At 37.6% G+C, this 16,405-nt stretch overlaps 1 protein-coding gene across 4 annotated transcripts in view; it reads left to right on the plus strand.

The window, feature by feature from the left end:
- The window catches only part of pde4ba (phosphodiesterase 4B, cAMP-specific a), a 190,160-nt gene that overhangs the window by 105,453 nt on the left and 68,302 nt on the right, over positions 1–16,405 (plus strand). Inside the window, exon 1 of one of the 4 annotated variants that reach the window (XM_042416308.1) lies at positions 3,778–4,463. The exons of the other annotated variants lie outside the window; for them this stretch is intronic. Coding sequence (XP_042272242.1) covers positions 4,363–4,463 — 101 coding nt within the window. The 5' untranslated portion in view covers positions 3,778–4,362. Of the gene's footprint in view, positions 1–3,777; positions 4,464–16,405 lie in introns of those variants that run through there. 4 annotated transcript variants of the gene reach the window in all.

Here is a 16,405-nt window from a genome sequence, read left to right on the forward strand (position 1 = left end):
GACTCTCATCTCAAGAGCTTAGAAGCATTATAACTGCCATTTTAATTCAACCTAGAAATAACATTTGAAGAAACTATGCTCATGTCCTGTGTAATGCCAGCCCTGAGTGCTTTCCATAGGGCATGGCTCATCTGGTGGCACATCTTGCATGCCACATCCTGTAAATGTGAGTTTCAACTCGAGGGAATATAATAGTTACACACTGCCATCTTGTGGATGCAGGCATGCAGAACTAGTTTCATTTTCTGTGAAATGAAACAGTGCCCTCTGACATTCATAGAGGGGTACTGCCTCATTTTTCCTCAGCATGAGTGTATATGCTCTATGGTTTTACCCATCAACCGTGGTGACTATCTGCTGCTTATAGTAATGTGATGTGAGTAGTTGTGAGAATAGTCAGAGAATAGTTTGTGCAGATGCCCCACCCAAGAGTGAATAGTTTCACTAGGTGGCTTGCATCTACTGGTTTTACAATAAACATACCTCTTATGCACTATGGTACAGTAGGTTTTGTTTATTACAGTACAACTGGGTCTTGGCATATGTTCATTTCACATCTGATTAATTTCAAAAGAATGAACAAATGAGATAAGCCTTATAAACAAAATCAGTCTTGTCGTTCGTGTCGTGTTGTTCACTATTTATCCAACAGTTTCCCAGAGACGCTGGATAACTGTGTCAAATAAATCTAAATTTTAACTGTAAATGTAAAAACGTACATGTGCTTTAAATCAGTAGTTATGTTGATTTTATAGTTTTGGGGTCTATTTTTCAGTCTAGTTTTACAGAGCTCAAAACAGAGGTCTCTCTATTCCCAGCATGATTTGATTGTCACTAAATTATATAAGACCACAGAATAAGATTAAACAAAGGGGGCCTTATTGTTTTAATTTTTTGGCTAAGCTAAGCTTTGAATGATTAATTTAATATGACAGATAACTCTTATTTATGAATTTAGTCGTAATAAAATAAAGTCTGAACAAAAGAAAGAGCGTCTTTGATTTGTAAGAAACTCCAACTGTCTGGTTGACTCCTAAAGCAGCCATGATCAATTTCAAGGCATTGTCTTCACTATTTGCAGCCGTTACCACAGTGTAACATAGATGGTTATCATTACAGTGTGAGCGGGGGCTCTCGCTATATCTTCTTCTTCTATGGTTAACCCTCGGGAAGTCATTAAGGAGGAATGCCATTGCCTTGTCGTGCAGGATACAGCCCCGTGGCTACCACATTTTCCGCTTCTCCCGTTTCTCATCTGTGTGTGTCATCTATGTTGTCTGTATGTGTTCAGTGGGGCGAACTGCAGTGTGGGAACCTAGTAGTGACTCATTTGGTTTCTTTGATAATACTACTCCCTTTATGTGCTGTGTTTAAGTACCTGTGTCATGTTTCTGAATCATTTCAAATAAACGATGAGGAAGCTTACTTGTCCTGTCCTGTTTTGACAGTGCTTATAAGAAACTCCTCCAGTCGTCATTCAAGGATTTCCTGTCGTTTCATGACCACTGTTAAAGGAAGTTAGTGTGAGTAAGAGGAGAGAATACTCTCACGCAGCCAGTGTCACGTTTATTTCAAACTAGGCCTGCAACTAACGATTATTTTCATTATCAATTCATGTAACTATTTTTTTTTGATTAAACATTGAATTATTTAGTCTATGCCATGTCACAAAATAGGGAGAAAAATCCCCATCGCAACTTCCCAGAGCCTAAGATGACATCTTCAGAGCGTAAGATGACATCTTCAGCAGTCCAAAACCCAAAGATATTCAGTTTACAATGATATAAAGAAAAGGTTGGAACTAGAGAACGTTGGCATTTTTTTTTTCACAGTTTTTGCTTGAACAATGACTGAAACAATAAATGGATTATCAACATATTTGACTCTCTGTTGATTGACTAATCGATTAAGCATCCAGAATCGTTTCAGCTTTATTACAAACATTTCAAATTTAGATTGTATATGTTCATTTTGAGTAAAAGAAATACAAACATGAGCTGACGTTTGTTGTGTCAGTCCTTATCAGTTACCATTGTGGTAATTTATCCTTGAATATATGCAGATTAGTCATTACAGCTATAATCTCCATACCTGGGAGTCAAACCATTATCATTAAATGGAGACAAATTCCCTCTTTTTCAATCGAATGTATTCAAACATGTTCTCACTCTTAAGGACAACATCCTCAGATGTGATTTAAAGCTCTGATAAGCTAGTTAGTGGCTAGAGTTAGTGGTTATAGCTTAGATTATTATACATACTGTTCCCAAAGGTTAAGAATGACCATCCATGTCCATACAAATGATCACTGAATATAATATTAAAATGTGTTGAACATATGTTTAAAAAATGAAAAAAAAAATAACAATGCTGTTTCTTCATGTTATTTTTTACTGCCTGGGACATAAGCTATCTCAATTCACATGATGATTGAAGTGATTGAAGTGTGTGCTTGTTGACCTCTTGTTGTCATAGTTACCTGGTCAATATTCCTCCCAGTGACAACCAGTGGTGTAAGTAAAAACAAAATGTTGAATAAGATTAATTAAAGACTCATTTTGTCTGCAGTAGTCTACAGTGGTGGCAATATAAAATATAATACTACATTGATGTTCTCAGTTATTTTCTCATGGGACTGCAATGTAATAAATTGTTTATAACACACTATAGTGTAGTTATATGCAGATATTTTAAGCATTAATTAATGTACAGTATTTGTCAGGAATTAGAACTATCTATGAAAACATGTTTTATATTATTACAACTGTGTTTCATATTTTCATTCATTATTTGTTGCCTACAGGAGGAGTTATAGTTTTTGACAAATACATAATAAACACTTATGTCTGCTTACAACTACATTATAGTGTGTTATAAACATTTCTTCAATATTTATATACTTACTATATAAATGCTAAATAGGGCGACTTAAAGTGTTACTGCAATGTTTAATTGCAGTAGAAAAGATGTTTCAAGTATATATAAGTATAATAGATGCCTTGATTTTATCAAGAGTCTTTGTCTTCTATTCTATTTGGTTTTAAACAGAAAAACCTTCTTACTTGGAAACTGGACAACACCCTGTATTTCAGATTACGTTTCCACACGAAAAGCCATACAATAGCTTCAAATTGAACATATTGACTGTACTGCACTGTACAGTGTCATCAGGCACTGTGGCCCCCCGCGAGAGTGCCAGATGCCACCTCTTTCTCACACAGACACACACTTACAGTTAAGGTAGACCAGCTTGCCAGAATAACAGCGAATTGAAACACACAATTTTGCTATTAAGTGTTAAGTGGATTTTTAATCCAGTGCAAACACTGAAAACGTCAGCCTTTTTATTTTTCATACATTTTTCGATATTTACTTTACCGTGTAAGAGCTCAGCAATTACACATATAGATACTGTATCTTTTCAGTAGCTGTGTGTGTAGCTGATGTGTTTTTTTTTTTGCATATTTTCCGTAAACACTGACTTACTATAATCTAACAAGGCTGTGAGTGATAGTGATGGATGGATCATGACTCCACTCCAGTGATTCCACTCCAGAACTTGGATACTCCTCCTTACTCTGCTGGGCTGCACTGAAGGGAACAGAGCTCAATACACACACACACACACACACACACACACACACTTACTATATACACACATAGAGACACACAAACACACACACACACCATGGGGAGGAAGTATAGCCTGACGAAGAGTCCACAAAGAGAGCACACACACAGAGAGAGAGAGAGAGAGAGAGAGTGGAGAGTGTCAGAGTGTGAACAAGGGCTTCATGAGTTCCGTGATGTGACGTATTGACGGCTGCTTATGTTGTTGTGTGTGACGTGAGATCAAATGCGTGGATCAAGGTGTTTGGATATCTGTGCTGCTTTTTATTTGTGCCAAGGAGGGGAATGGCTGATGGATAATCTGCTGAGTAACTTTTTAAAGAGAGGTTTTATAGGTAACAGCCATGTAAATGAACGACAGTGTGGCTTGAATGAATGATGCATGAGGAGCTTAACTATTTCCAGGAGGTGAATGTGCGTGTGACGCTTATTTTGTATTAACTGTTAGAATAATAAGGATTTTCATTCGTACTGTTAAATGTGTGAGCGGTGTGTCTGTTTGTATGTGTGCTACTGTGCGGTTATCACTGATGGTGCTCACTTGTCGGATGTGTGTATGACAGTGTGTGATATTCATATGTAGGTCTGGGTGTGTGTGTGTGTGTGTCAAATGCTGCACTTCTGATACTAACACTCGGGCTGTGCTCTAGTTGGTGTGTTTGTGGTTACACATGTGATGGTATGCGTCGGGTCGTGTGTGCATGAGTAAATGTGCCTGTGTGTGTCGGGGCAATGTACCGGCGTTCACCCTGTGCCAGAGGAAGGGTTCACTTTGACTTCAGTGAGGAAGTCATCAGGAAACTCCATGCCACCAACCATGGCCATGCTCACAGGTTAGGACGCACATTCATGCTGTCTCACGCTTAAAGATTCCTGTGCTTTTGTCTTTGTCCTTGCCATGTTTTCTGTTTTGAAGTTGTCATTTACAGCTTCTTACTTCACTCTGACTCTGTCTAATTGCTGATCTAATTTCTTCCATTTAAAGTTGTCGCACAGTATTTCAAAATAGTCTTCACTAAGTTGTTCATAGTGTTTGTAGTACTATATTTCTCTCTTTACTCCTGCCCTTTCTGTGTGTGTATCCAGTACACAGCATGCAGCGTCTTACTTCCTATTTCCCATACAATAGGCAATCTTCTGGTGCATTTCTCATCATTACAGTAATCTTAGCTGGAATGTGGTTATGTTCACTGTCACATGTTTGGGTGAGAAAATCCAACTTCAGTTTTTTTGTAGGGCAATGTTTTCAATAGGTTGCTGTGCTCTGTTTGTGCGATATGAGTCAAGTAGTTTGCCATGCAAATGAGTCTGAAATTATTGGGATGAATTTGCTTAATATTGTGGCTTTGTTTTTAGCCACAGTGTAAATATAGTCTGGACTGTGAGACATAATGACAACCAGACAACCCGAAGGATATATCCAAAAAAAAAAAAAAAAAAATCATGACATTGAAGGGTCTCCGATCGTCCCAGCCTTTAGCCACTCAAGTTTGACTTTGTTGCTAAGCAGGAATTCTTGTCTGACCATATTAGTTTATTTTTTGAGCCCCGAAAAAATCATTAAGGGTCATTACTGTGCATGCCTACCGGAGCAAGCACATTTAACTTAAACAGTCCTGTCCATCGTGAGGAGTTGCAAGATAATTAACAAGATAGGAAAGAATAAGAAAAATCATTTCTGCTCCACAAAATGATGTATACTTTTGTAGACTGGGTGCAAATCTTTGCTTTTCTTTGTTGAAATGCTGGAATTGTTTTTGCGTCTTTAGGACTTTACAACGTATTAAATTGAAAGAATTTGAGAAGGGAACATCACATTTTGGTTGAACTCAGATATGCACTATGCAGCCTGGGACTAGGGGTGTAGTTAAAGCATGGCTGGTCTATAAAAGGTCTCAAGACAATAAGCTTAGAAAGCAGTGATTTCCCTTTTGTTTAAAATGTCAGTTTAACCAAATTACCCCAGAATTTTTCACTTATCCCAGAAGTATCAGAACATTGTCAAACCAAAACATAATGCATGGTTCAACACAATAAATAGGAATTTGTCCAGGGAAACGGTCTAAGAATGAAATTTAATTACTGTGGTGCTATTTCTGCACCATTGTGCTCTTTGAGAAATATTTTTGGTGTTATCATCTTTAATCTCTTCTAATCCCCTCCTAACATAGACCCATTTTCCTCTTTTTTAGGGAGGACAGGGGATCTTTAGGGGGAGATAGCATGTCAACAGTATATGTCCTGTAGAAGTGGTATACATCATCTGAAAGCAGGGAACCCAAAGTCTCATTTGAGATGCAGCTGAGCACTGTGTCAAGTTTTTCTAGTCATAAATCTGTAATAAATATTCTGAAAGTTTAAGGGCTTAGAATATTATGATGGAAGTATATGATGGCCATTCCCATGCTCACTTATGTCTCACAATGTTTTGGTTGATACCATTTGTTACACAAACAAAAAAGACAAATAAATAAAAGTTATAAAATAACTTTGTATAGACAAATCTGACTGAAGAATTGCATTGTTTGGCGACTGGATGGGGCGCACTTCTGTTCTGGAAATTTCTCAGAAACCCCCTTATTGTCAATATACAGAGGAAATCTTCCGAATGTCCTGGGTCTTTAGTTTGTGGTTGTAAAGTCATGAGGCTTTGATTATTCCAGAGGTCACAATAGGTCATTTTATACAGTGAGATCAAGTTTCAAAAAATGGTCTCACTACAGTGAAATGGCTACTATGGGGACTAACATCATCACACATGAATACAATTGGGCTCATTGAATCCGCAAGAGTTTCAGTTTTCCAGTCATAATTGATGCAGTTCCAAGACTGTTTAGGGAAATATTCAAATACACCATTTCTAGAATTGGCGAAAATAACAAACATTTATATTGTATGCAAAAATTGGCATGGTTTTTGCCTAAAACTGCATGGGATTAGCATAAAGTGGGTATGTCTGTAAAGGAGAAATGTTTTGGTACCCATAGAACCCATTTTCATTCAGATATCTTGAGGTGAAAGGTCAGAGTACCCCTTTGAAAATGGCTGTGCTAGTTTTTCCCTTGCCAAAATGTAGCCTAACTTTGGAGCGCTATTTAGCCCCCCGACAAGCTATCATGACATGGTTGGTATCAGTGTATGCCTTAGGTCTTCTAGTTTCATATGATACCGTCATATGAATCTTCACTGTATCTTTAAAACTGAACCCACTAAAGCCTTTGAAAGCAATGTCAGTTGAGGACGCTGATGTCCTTGGGGAGTTTAAGAGGTTAAAAGAGCTTACCATGCCATCATTGGAAAGCAAACATCAGGGGAGGGAATAAGATGGGAGAGAGTGAGAGTTGTGGGAGACTGGATGGGATGAGGACATGACATTGATGCCTTGTCCAACATTTAAACTGACATCAGATTCTAAGCTTAGCCAGCTGAAAATCCAGGATGCTGCATAGCAGTTTTATTTAAAAGTTCAGCATGAACTTCTCTGGTGACACCGCGTAATGAACTAGAAACCCAGGAGCAAGGATAAATACTCTCCATAGGGGGACAGACATTATTGGAGTTAACTGATTATCATACCATTGTTTTATAAAATTCACCTGAAATTTGCATGTCAAAATATTTTCCTCAAAGTAATTAAATTAAATCAAAAATGCATTTTCAACTCTTTCAAACTCTTTTTCCTGCATCAGTAATCCTGTATTTATTAAGTTTGTGCCATGACTTGAACTTTTATCAGAAAAGTAACAACTGCCCTCAGGAGAGATATTTATAGATGAAGATGAGAATCAACCTCCAGCTATTTATTTTGCTCCTGAAGTGAGATGCAAGCGCTGTGGTGCATCTTATCTCACCTGCATAATCTAACTTTACTATTTGATCAGTTGTGATAAGACATACAGACATATAGTCATATTTGGTATACAACTATAAATTGCAATTACTATTGTAAGCTGAGAATGTTTTGATAAAGTTTTGATTCAATTCTAAAAATTGAGAATGAAACAACAAATAGTCAGAGATGACCAACAGCTATGCATGATGATTGCAGACTGATTTTGAGCCAGCAAAGAAATAATCCAGTGTGATAAAGTAGGCTGGGTCTCACAGGAGGACTGTGGGTATTTTGGCTCAGCCGGAGACGCATCGCACTGATGGCTTGGAGTGTTGCAAGGTTTAGGGGACATCATACAAGAGAATAGAGTACGACAAGAAAAACGATCAAATGAATACAACAAAAAAACTGAAATAATGCCTTCAAAATGTCTTGACACTACAACGACACCATCAAGTAACAGCATATAAGTTTATGGAGCAACTTCTCCAATGATTTTAACAACACGCATAAACATACAGTACTAGTCAAATGTTTGTACACACCTTTCCATTCATTTGGATGAGGAAGCATGTCCAAACTTTTAACAGGTACTGTATATACATTAAAACCAAATAGCCCTGATTATGAAATCTAGTGTGAAACTCTTTTTTTTTTTTGTAACCATTGGAGGCTGTTGATGCCTGGAGACATTGGGCATCCACCTCAGGCTGGGTGTGTTCCACCTCTGTGAATGAGGGTTTCCTGTGGAAAGTACTGGAGTATACTGAAGAAAGCAGAAGTGTACAGATGGTATACTGTACTGTGCTGCATGTTTGACTCATTAGACAGGTACATGTATGAGACACACATGAGCACCGGGGATAATTACTCCATGACTGCTTCCTCACACTTGTGTGTTGCCTGCATGTGTTTGTGAAAGTGTGTGCTTTTGTTTGAACATACTGCAGCCTACAGCGTATTTACACACATGCAGCTGTCCTGTGCCATTTAAGGTATGGCTGTGTGCATAAATTATGAGCCTATAAGAGTCCTAGGGTGCATTTCTCACATGTACAGCTAACACAGATAATCTCCCACAGAGATGGGCTTAACCAAATATTTGGACAGTGACCCGGATTCCTGTTGCACAATAACAAGGATCACAGCTCCCTTGCCTGTGTCCCTTTTTTATTTTTTTATTTTATTTTCAGCTTTTCCCACTTGCGGGGACAGAGTTGACGTCACATCATGTCGAACCAGCATCAATTTCAAGCGAGGATGTTTAGCAGTAATAATAACTACACAGTGTGTAATAATATTATTCTGTTTTCAAAGCCTAAAGCCAAAATTGTCCATTTGTGGAAATATTGGTTGTGACACAGAGTATAAATAAGCAAATTATTCATCATTCACATAAATTCATGTTGCTATGTGTGCAGTCGACTACTGTACATAAAGAACCTTTTTAGGCAGAGGAGAAGAGCAGCATTGCCTGTAACACAGTAATTGTATTTGCTCACTAGACCAAAAACAACGCGGCTTAGAGTTTTTGAGTCACAGCTGTTGGCAAAATTACCCCAAATTGCCTCAAAATATGTCCATATCTGCTTGAGACTATACAATCCAACACCAGCTAGAGTATAATTAAACTAAACAAAAGTGATCCTGAGGCTGGTCTTCAGCTTCATCTTATACTCAATAACATGTTAAATAGCTGTCATCTTTCAAAAACCAGATGTCTTTTAAGTTTGGTGACCCATTTTTCTCTCCAACTTTGGATCACAGCATTTTGTGCTTGCTTGCCCATGGGCGGGGTGCAGGACTGTGTTGTAAAGTTCGTGGTTTGACAGTATTTTATTTTGCAGTCCACTTTACTTACAGTATAATGTGTTGTTATGGAGATGGACACACACAGAAATGTGGTTAGGAGTGGTTGTGTGGTTGGGACTTTTGATGGTCAACATTGAAATTAGCCACTGCTGTTGTGAAGTGGATGTGATAATGATGATTATGTGATTATGTCAATTAAGATAATGATAAGGATGATGAAGGATGTGATAAAACTGATGGCTGGGAGGAGGACAAAGATCAAGAAGATGGTGACTGTAGGGCTGGTGATGATGAATCATAAAAAAAAAATACATTTTTAACAGTCAAGGTGTCAGTGAAGTCCTTCTCTCCAAAATACATGCAGAAAGTTAAGAGTTTAATAGATCACAGGTCATTATGCATGCACACGCGGTTCAATGTGAGCAATAGGGAGAAGCAAGTGACCTTGAGAAAGCCTGAGTCTGTGCAGACCAGGGAATGTAATGGAAAAGGGATGCCACACTGCAATTTGCCAGCCCAGGAATGTTTTTCAAAGCAACGTCCTGCTAAGTTTCTCTCTCTTTTTCCTATGTTTGCCTATGCTGTGTGTCAGTTTTCACTCATATTCTCTCTGTCTTCCTCCCAGTTAAAAGTATATTTCAGTTCCTCTGTTTCAGTTCAGATACTTGTCCATCACTCTGTCACCAGCTGCTATTATCTTTCACTTTACTCAAACAAACACACACACACACACCCGTAGCCCTGTTCCATCATCATCACCACCACCACCGTCATCACACCTTTCGTCCAGTTCTGCTTTGTGTTTCCTGAAATCATGTCACATGAGGGCTGTGTATTTAGACTGTAAATTATCTCTAAATGAGAGCATCTGCTAGATGACTTTGTACCTAAGTGTGCATGTATAATGACTTGGCGCAAGTCCTGATTACGTTAGTGGCCTAATTTCTATTAATAAGTGCTGTATCTAGTTGGATTCCTGCGTTTTCTTCTCTTTTTTTTGGTTGGAGCTTACAAAAGGCCAGAGGACATATTTGATTCTCAGCATGGTTTGAGCTTAATGTAATGCCTGTTTCAGAAATTAACGGTTGGGACCAACAGTGGTTTATGGGTATAATTCTGGTGGTTCATGTTTTCATTAGTGTGGTTTGCAGGGCAAGAGAATAGATTCCTCATCTAAGGCTTAAATAACATTTTCACAGTTGATGCAATTCAAACAATAGATCTTTTATATTTTAGGGAAGTGGAAATTTAAATATATTATAGGCTGGAGCCAACAGAGTTTTACATAAAATGACTTTGTTTATAGCGTTTTTATAGCTGTGCATTAAAAGGTACAATGTAGCTTCAGAGCCTACGCACACAGCTGCAGAAGCCAAATGTAGGCTACGTGCATCTTGTCAAAAATGTAACTACATGTCAAGACTTCCACGGCTGCAGAAATACACACTGGGACCACAAGCACTGTGATTGGTCAGCTTGTTTTTTTCATGCAAGTTTGTGATGCTGGAAGAGATTGTTGATAGTGACGACAACGCAAAGGCAGTAGAGGAAAGACTCAGTAATCTACAGCTTTCCAGTAACACATCTAGCAAAGCCATCTACACTGCAAACCCTCTGCTCACTGTGAATGATATTAAATGATGTAACTGCTGTTCTACAAGTATGTGCGTAGCCTACTGTCTCTATATCAAAAAGTGAAAGAAAGAAAGTGAACATGTCTGTGGTAAACATACTGTGGTAGTATAATTAAAGCAGGAAATGGACTGATCATGTACGACATATACGTTTAGTGTTGTGGATCATATCTATGTACATATTCTATATTGTTTTAGATTTTTTAATGAAAATCTGGAGTTGAGGAAAGCAAATCGCCAAAGGTTTTGAAGGTCATAAAAAAGTAAAACTACATTTGTGGCATAGTATTGATCAATTTGTAATCAATTAAGTGGTCTGTGTTTGGCTGGTGTGACAACAGAGTTTTGAAAATATCATTATATTTGCATCATTTGAGATCTAGCAGAACTTTAGCAGCTATAAACAACAAATGTCCTATTGTGGATAAAGATAGTAACAAAGAGATACTGATGTGTTCAGACTAGATGTAGAAAAAGAACTTGAGCTCAACATTAAGATCAGTGTTTGACAGTGATGACATGATGAATGCCCTCTATCATTTTGATTTCTTGAGTCCTGGGCTGTTAACGTTGAACCCATCTCTGCCATACATGTGTTGGGAAATGTTGGCTTTAGCATATGCATGTTTAGACTAGCTTGGGTAATTACTCTATTTTTATATATTTTACAGAAGATTAATGTAGGGGAATCTTACTGTGATCTTTGGAACGTGCTGTTACAATTCAATTGCTATTTTTGCTCGGTCTGATGGGATCATTCAATCAACTCTTCATCCTTCTGGGGCATCTCATAACTCTGGTACATTTCACCAAGCTGGCTGGCTGGACAGAGAGGTCTTTTAAGGATCGACTGCCTGTCCCAGGCATATCTCTGTTTCCCCTTTAGTCCCAGACATTTGTAAGCAATATTGGAAATCTTTGTCTCCAGTTCACTTTGACAAAAGGTTCAACTGATGACGTGATGGAACAGATGGTTTTGTCTGTGAATTTTCTAGCAACAAGACTGTTAACATTAGTATAACACCTCATATAATAACAACAAAATCCAATTAAAGTGTGTCAAAGAAATAATATTTAAACCTTGGCTAACACTATGACAAACAGGAGGTGTTACCATGGCACCTCTGTTTGCACAACTCGACAGACAAATGGTCACTGGTTTCCCTTCAACATAACACACAGGAAGGAAGAGATTAATTCAAAGTATAAGAATGCTCTCTCTCTCTCCCTGCCTGTGACGCTCTCTCTTTTCGAAAGAACAAGTACCTGTTTCTTCTAAACAGACTGGACAAATTTGAACCGCAGTTGTGCTGTGGTTGTAATTTAAGCTTACTCAAGTGAAAGGTGACTGGTATTTATGATGTATAAACATTTGCAGGTCAAACATCTACTTTAAAAAATAAATCTAAACCAGGTTGAAAAGCAAAGTTCTTTAGACATCTAGGTCACTAATTGTTTAAACATTTAAAAGTCCATAAAATGCTGTACATGTAACCCTGGCTAATCAAATATAGCTCTGGTTTTAACTTGTACATCTAGAAGACATGCAAATCACCAAGTGCTCACTGGGATGATTATTATCACAAAGTATAGAAAGTTATTTAAATCAATTTGAAACTTTTCTGACATTATCTGAGTTGTTCCCTTGTGATAAAGTGGCTAAAACGTACAAAGCCTTGCTATACTTTATTCAGTATGGGTGTTTATTAATTTTTGGTTTGAATTGGTTTATTTGAGACATAATGGTGAAGACAATAACATACCGGCATTTCACATTTTTCAGTGTTTTTTCAATAATCTTCTCAGTCAAATAATATTCCTCAGTTTCCTTCTGTCCTGCCTTTAAGGAGACAACTAACATCCCTTCTACTGACAAAGAGAGCTACATAACATCACCCTACATGATTGGGGTATGTGGACAGTATTTAAGATGTTTTCAGTCATTTTATACCCTTTCACGTTTCACTTTCACATTCATTCTCACTCAATTACATACTCAGAGTGAACTGAGACTTGAGACTCATGTCAAACTGTCTTAGCAAGGAGGACTTGAAACTTTTTTTGGACTTAAACTTACCTGAGACTTGAGTCCCTAACAGATTTGACTTGAGACTTAAGGACATGTTCATAACACAGTAAAATCTCATCAATTATGAATAAATAATAGGCGACAAGCAGGCCTTACATAGATATGTAATTGACTTGGGTGTTTGCTTGTCTCAAATGACTCGTGACTTGACTTGGACTTGGCTCAAAAGAATAACAAGTTATGAAATGTAACAAATAAACTATAAAATTTAGTTTTGTTGTGTATTCATATATTTTGTCGGAATTTATCTGAGCAATACTATATAGGTATACCACAGTGTGCACATGAGTCAAAACACAGGATACTGAGTTATCTGGTTTAGTCTCGCAGCTGGGAAGTGGACTCATTTCCCTGGAAAGAAACAAAAAAACAAAACCTCTTGGGATGTCTACAGATTTTTGTTATCTTATGCTGTTTTATCACATCAGCAGTTACCTCATCCTGAATTTCAAATGGAGACTTTGCATTTTAAAAAAAAAAGCTAATTTAGTGCAGGATGAAGGTTACTTGTGTCAGGGAAACTGACCCCTCATGTCTGCTTTTTTCCTGAGATTTTACTGGAGCAGGTCAACTGTGTTTATGTTTCTGGTAAACTGTGATGTATTTGACATAAATTTGGCTTCCTTTACTGATTTGTAGAGTAGTTATGTTATGTTATTTTAGCCATAGATTTAACTTCGAAATTCTAATATTAGTTTTTAAAGCTCTTTAAAGCACTAAAGAATAAGTCTGGTGATATTTTATATTTTTTGTCAATAAATCCCATGAAAAGACATCCAGAAGGGCTAAATGAAGGTCTTGTTTAGATTTTTGAAGTTTCACCTCTCACGCAGAAGGTTTCTTCATATCATGAGAAGACCAAAGCAACAATGAATTGATCCTACTAACAAGTATTTCTGTTTATCCAAAGCCTGATTTAGCTTATTTCTCTGCCCATAGACCTCCATTATAGTCAAAAATTATTTAAAAAATCCATTAATGAGCCACATCTCTGCACTGGGTGACATGTTTCTTCATTACCATGAACATGGGCACTGTAGTTGATTATTTGTCAATCCTGTATCCTGCACCACATCCATGGGTAAAAATAATCCCCAACGAATACACTTTTAATCCTGTCTGAGTAACACTGGCTAAAAACTGCACATCCAGCTGTTTTAGGAAATTATTTTGCCTTTTTAAAAAACTGAAAGTATAAATCAGTTTTTAAAGATTTACATTTGCAATCAGAACAAATGAGAGTGATTCTAAGATAAAAAAGCATTGACAGATGTACCAGCTCACTGTCTGTTTTGTTCTTTTCATGGGATTTGTTAACAATAACAGAAGTAAAGAATCTCGCCTTATCCTTTAATGGTTTGGCTCTCCAGTGATTTCTGAGATACCCACTGACTATAATCCGGTCATCTAGTGGTGGTTTTTGGTTTGGTGGTGGTTACTTCAGTCTTTTCTGTGGAGCAAACTGTCTATGATGTGCATGTGGGTTCCTTATTCTCTTTGGGTGGGTGTTTGCACGTGCATTCTTTCTGTAAAGCAGACTGAATTAAATGCAGTAATTACGTAGTGTGTTTCACCCTAATAGGGGAACCATCTCTATCTGTCACTTAGTCCATCAGCTTTTCAGTTTGTCCATCAATCACTCGTGAGGTATTCACACTATGAGCAAAGTTACAAAACAGCCAAGCGTGGTCAGCTAAGTTGTTGCCGAGTTGCTGTTGAAATGTTGCTCAAGCACTGATTGATGTGGTTATGTTGTCATGGGTTTGTGTACCATATGCATTTATAATTATCTTTAATAGCTAGTAAACATGATTTAGTATTATTAAGTAACACACTACCATGTTTAAAAATGTACGTTACATACCTGGCACTCCCGTAATAGCTGCTACCCTCTGCCAAGCTGTGTTTTATTTTGTTAGTGTCACAGTAAATGAAAAGGGTTAAATAGCACAAGGAACTGGCTAACGGCAAGAATCAGTTTTTCTTCCATTTTTTTAGACGGAACGGAAAAAGGAATTGTGATGAGAGAGAAGGGCAGTGGAAACGGTGAAACAAAAAACATATGATTGATGGACACTTAACTGCATCATTGGAGCGCTGAAAAAAGTTGAGGCCGGCTCAACTTTGATTTTTAGCACGTCACACTTGTCACGTAGCGACAGGTGTCAAGTGTCAGTTTGTAGCATTATGTCACTGGCTTCTACTGAAAATGACTCATAGCCTGTTGCTTTGTCACTGGTAGTGTGAACACAAAGTCAGTCAGACAGATGCAGCTGGGTCATGGGAATGGAATGTCGTGTCATCGTAGCAAATCATTTTGGAGTCAGAGGGAGCACTTCCTGATTCATTCAATGTAACATAACATCAAAAACACGGGGAACTCACCCTAAATCATAATAATCATAAAATATTACCATTACCAAATAATTCCTACTCCGAGTCCTCTGCGGTTCTTTGAACATTACAAGTGATATATTATCAAAAAACACAAGTGTGCGTCATGAAACCAGGATGACGCTTTGATTCTTCCATTTAGACATTGTCAGACTACCTAAATTCACGCCAGTTTGACTGATTATTTCCCCTCTACCTCATAACTCGATACATACAATAAAGAATTTGGCCTCTGGTTGTCTTGATCTCTCAGCAGTTTGGATAAACAGTCCTCAAACAGAAGGCATGCTTCTGGTCGACAGAGCAAGGAATTTAGCATTTTTACATTTGTATATGTTTACATATACTGTACATTAGATGTGAAGGATCCAAGCACTGATGTCCATGTTGTTCTGTTGATGAACTTCAAAGAGAAAGAATGAAAGAATGGTAAGAGTGAGAATGGGTTCCCAGACAAATACACTAATCCACTAAACCACCAGGACACCCCATTTCATAGAAAAGGGTCTTTGTTCCCAAGGTCAGTCTTTGTGTTGTTATTTGAAGGCCAAATTCTTGGATATCCTTTCTTTGTCTGGTTAAGAAGACCAGAAAAAACATAACCATAAGATAAATGCTTATTTTCTACCTTTCAGTAATTACTGAACAATTACAAAGCAGTTAGATAATCCTGTATTTGTTTTGTTTAGTTTATAACCACAGTTAAACATTATGTAACAAAATGGTCTAAGCTCAGTGTCGTACTCTTGGTCTTCATTCATCTCCATTCTCTGAATGTGGTTGAAAGCTCCAAAAAGCTAGTAAGTAGACCTTTTTAAGCTTACATAATGTCAAGAATGAGCTTTAAAGACCAAACAGTTTAACATTTTTAGCTATTTTTTCCATGGTCTGATGGGACTTGGGGTCAGTGCCATCTCATGACCATATATTGGCATCAGTCACTCAGACAGCCTCACAACGGAGCCGTGAGACTGTCTGTGTTAAAATGATGTTTTAAATATACAGCTGTTTTCT

This window comes from Thunnus maccoyii, chromosome 7 (assembly GCF_910596095.1).
Source record: "Thunnus maccoyii chromosome 7, fThuMac1.1, whole genome shotgun sequence".
In the NCBI taxonomy this organism is placed as follows: Eukaryota; Metazoa; Chordata; class Actinopteri; order Scombriformes; family Scombridae; genus Thunnus; species Thunnus maccoyii.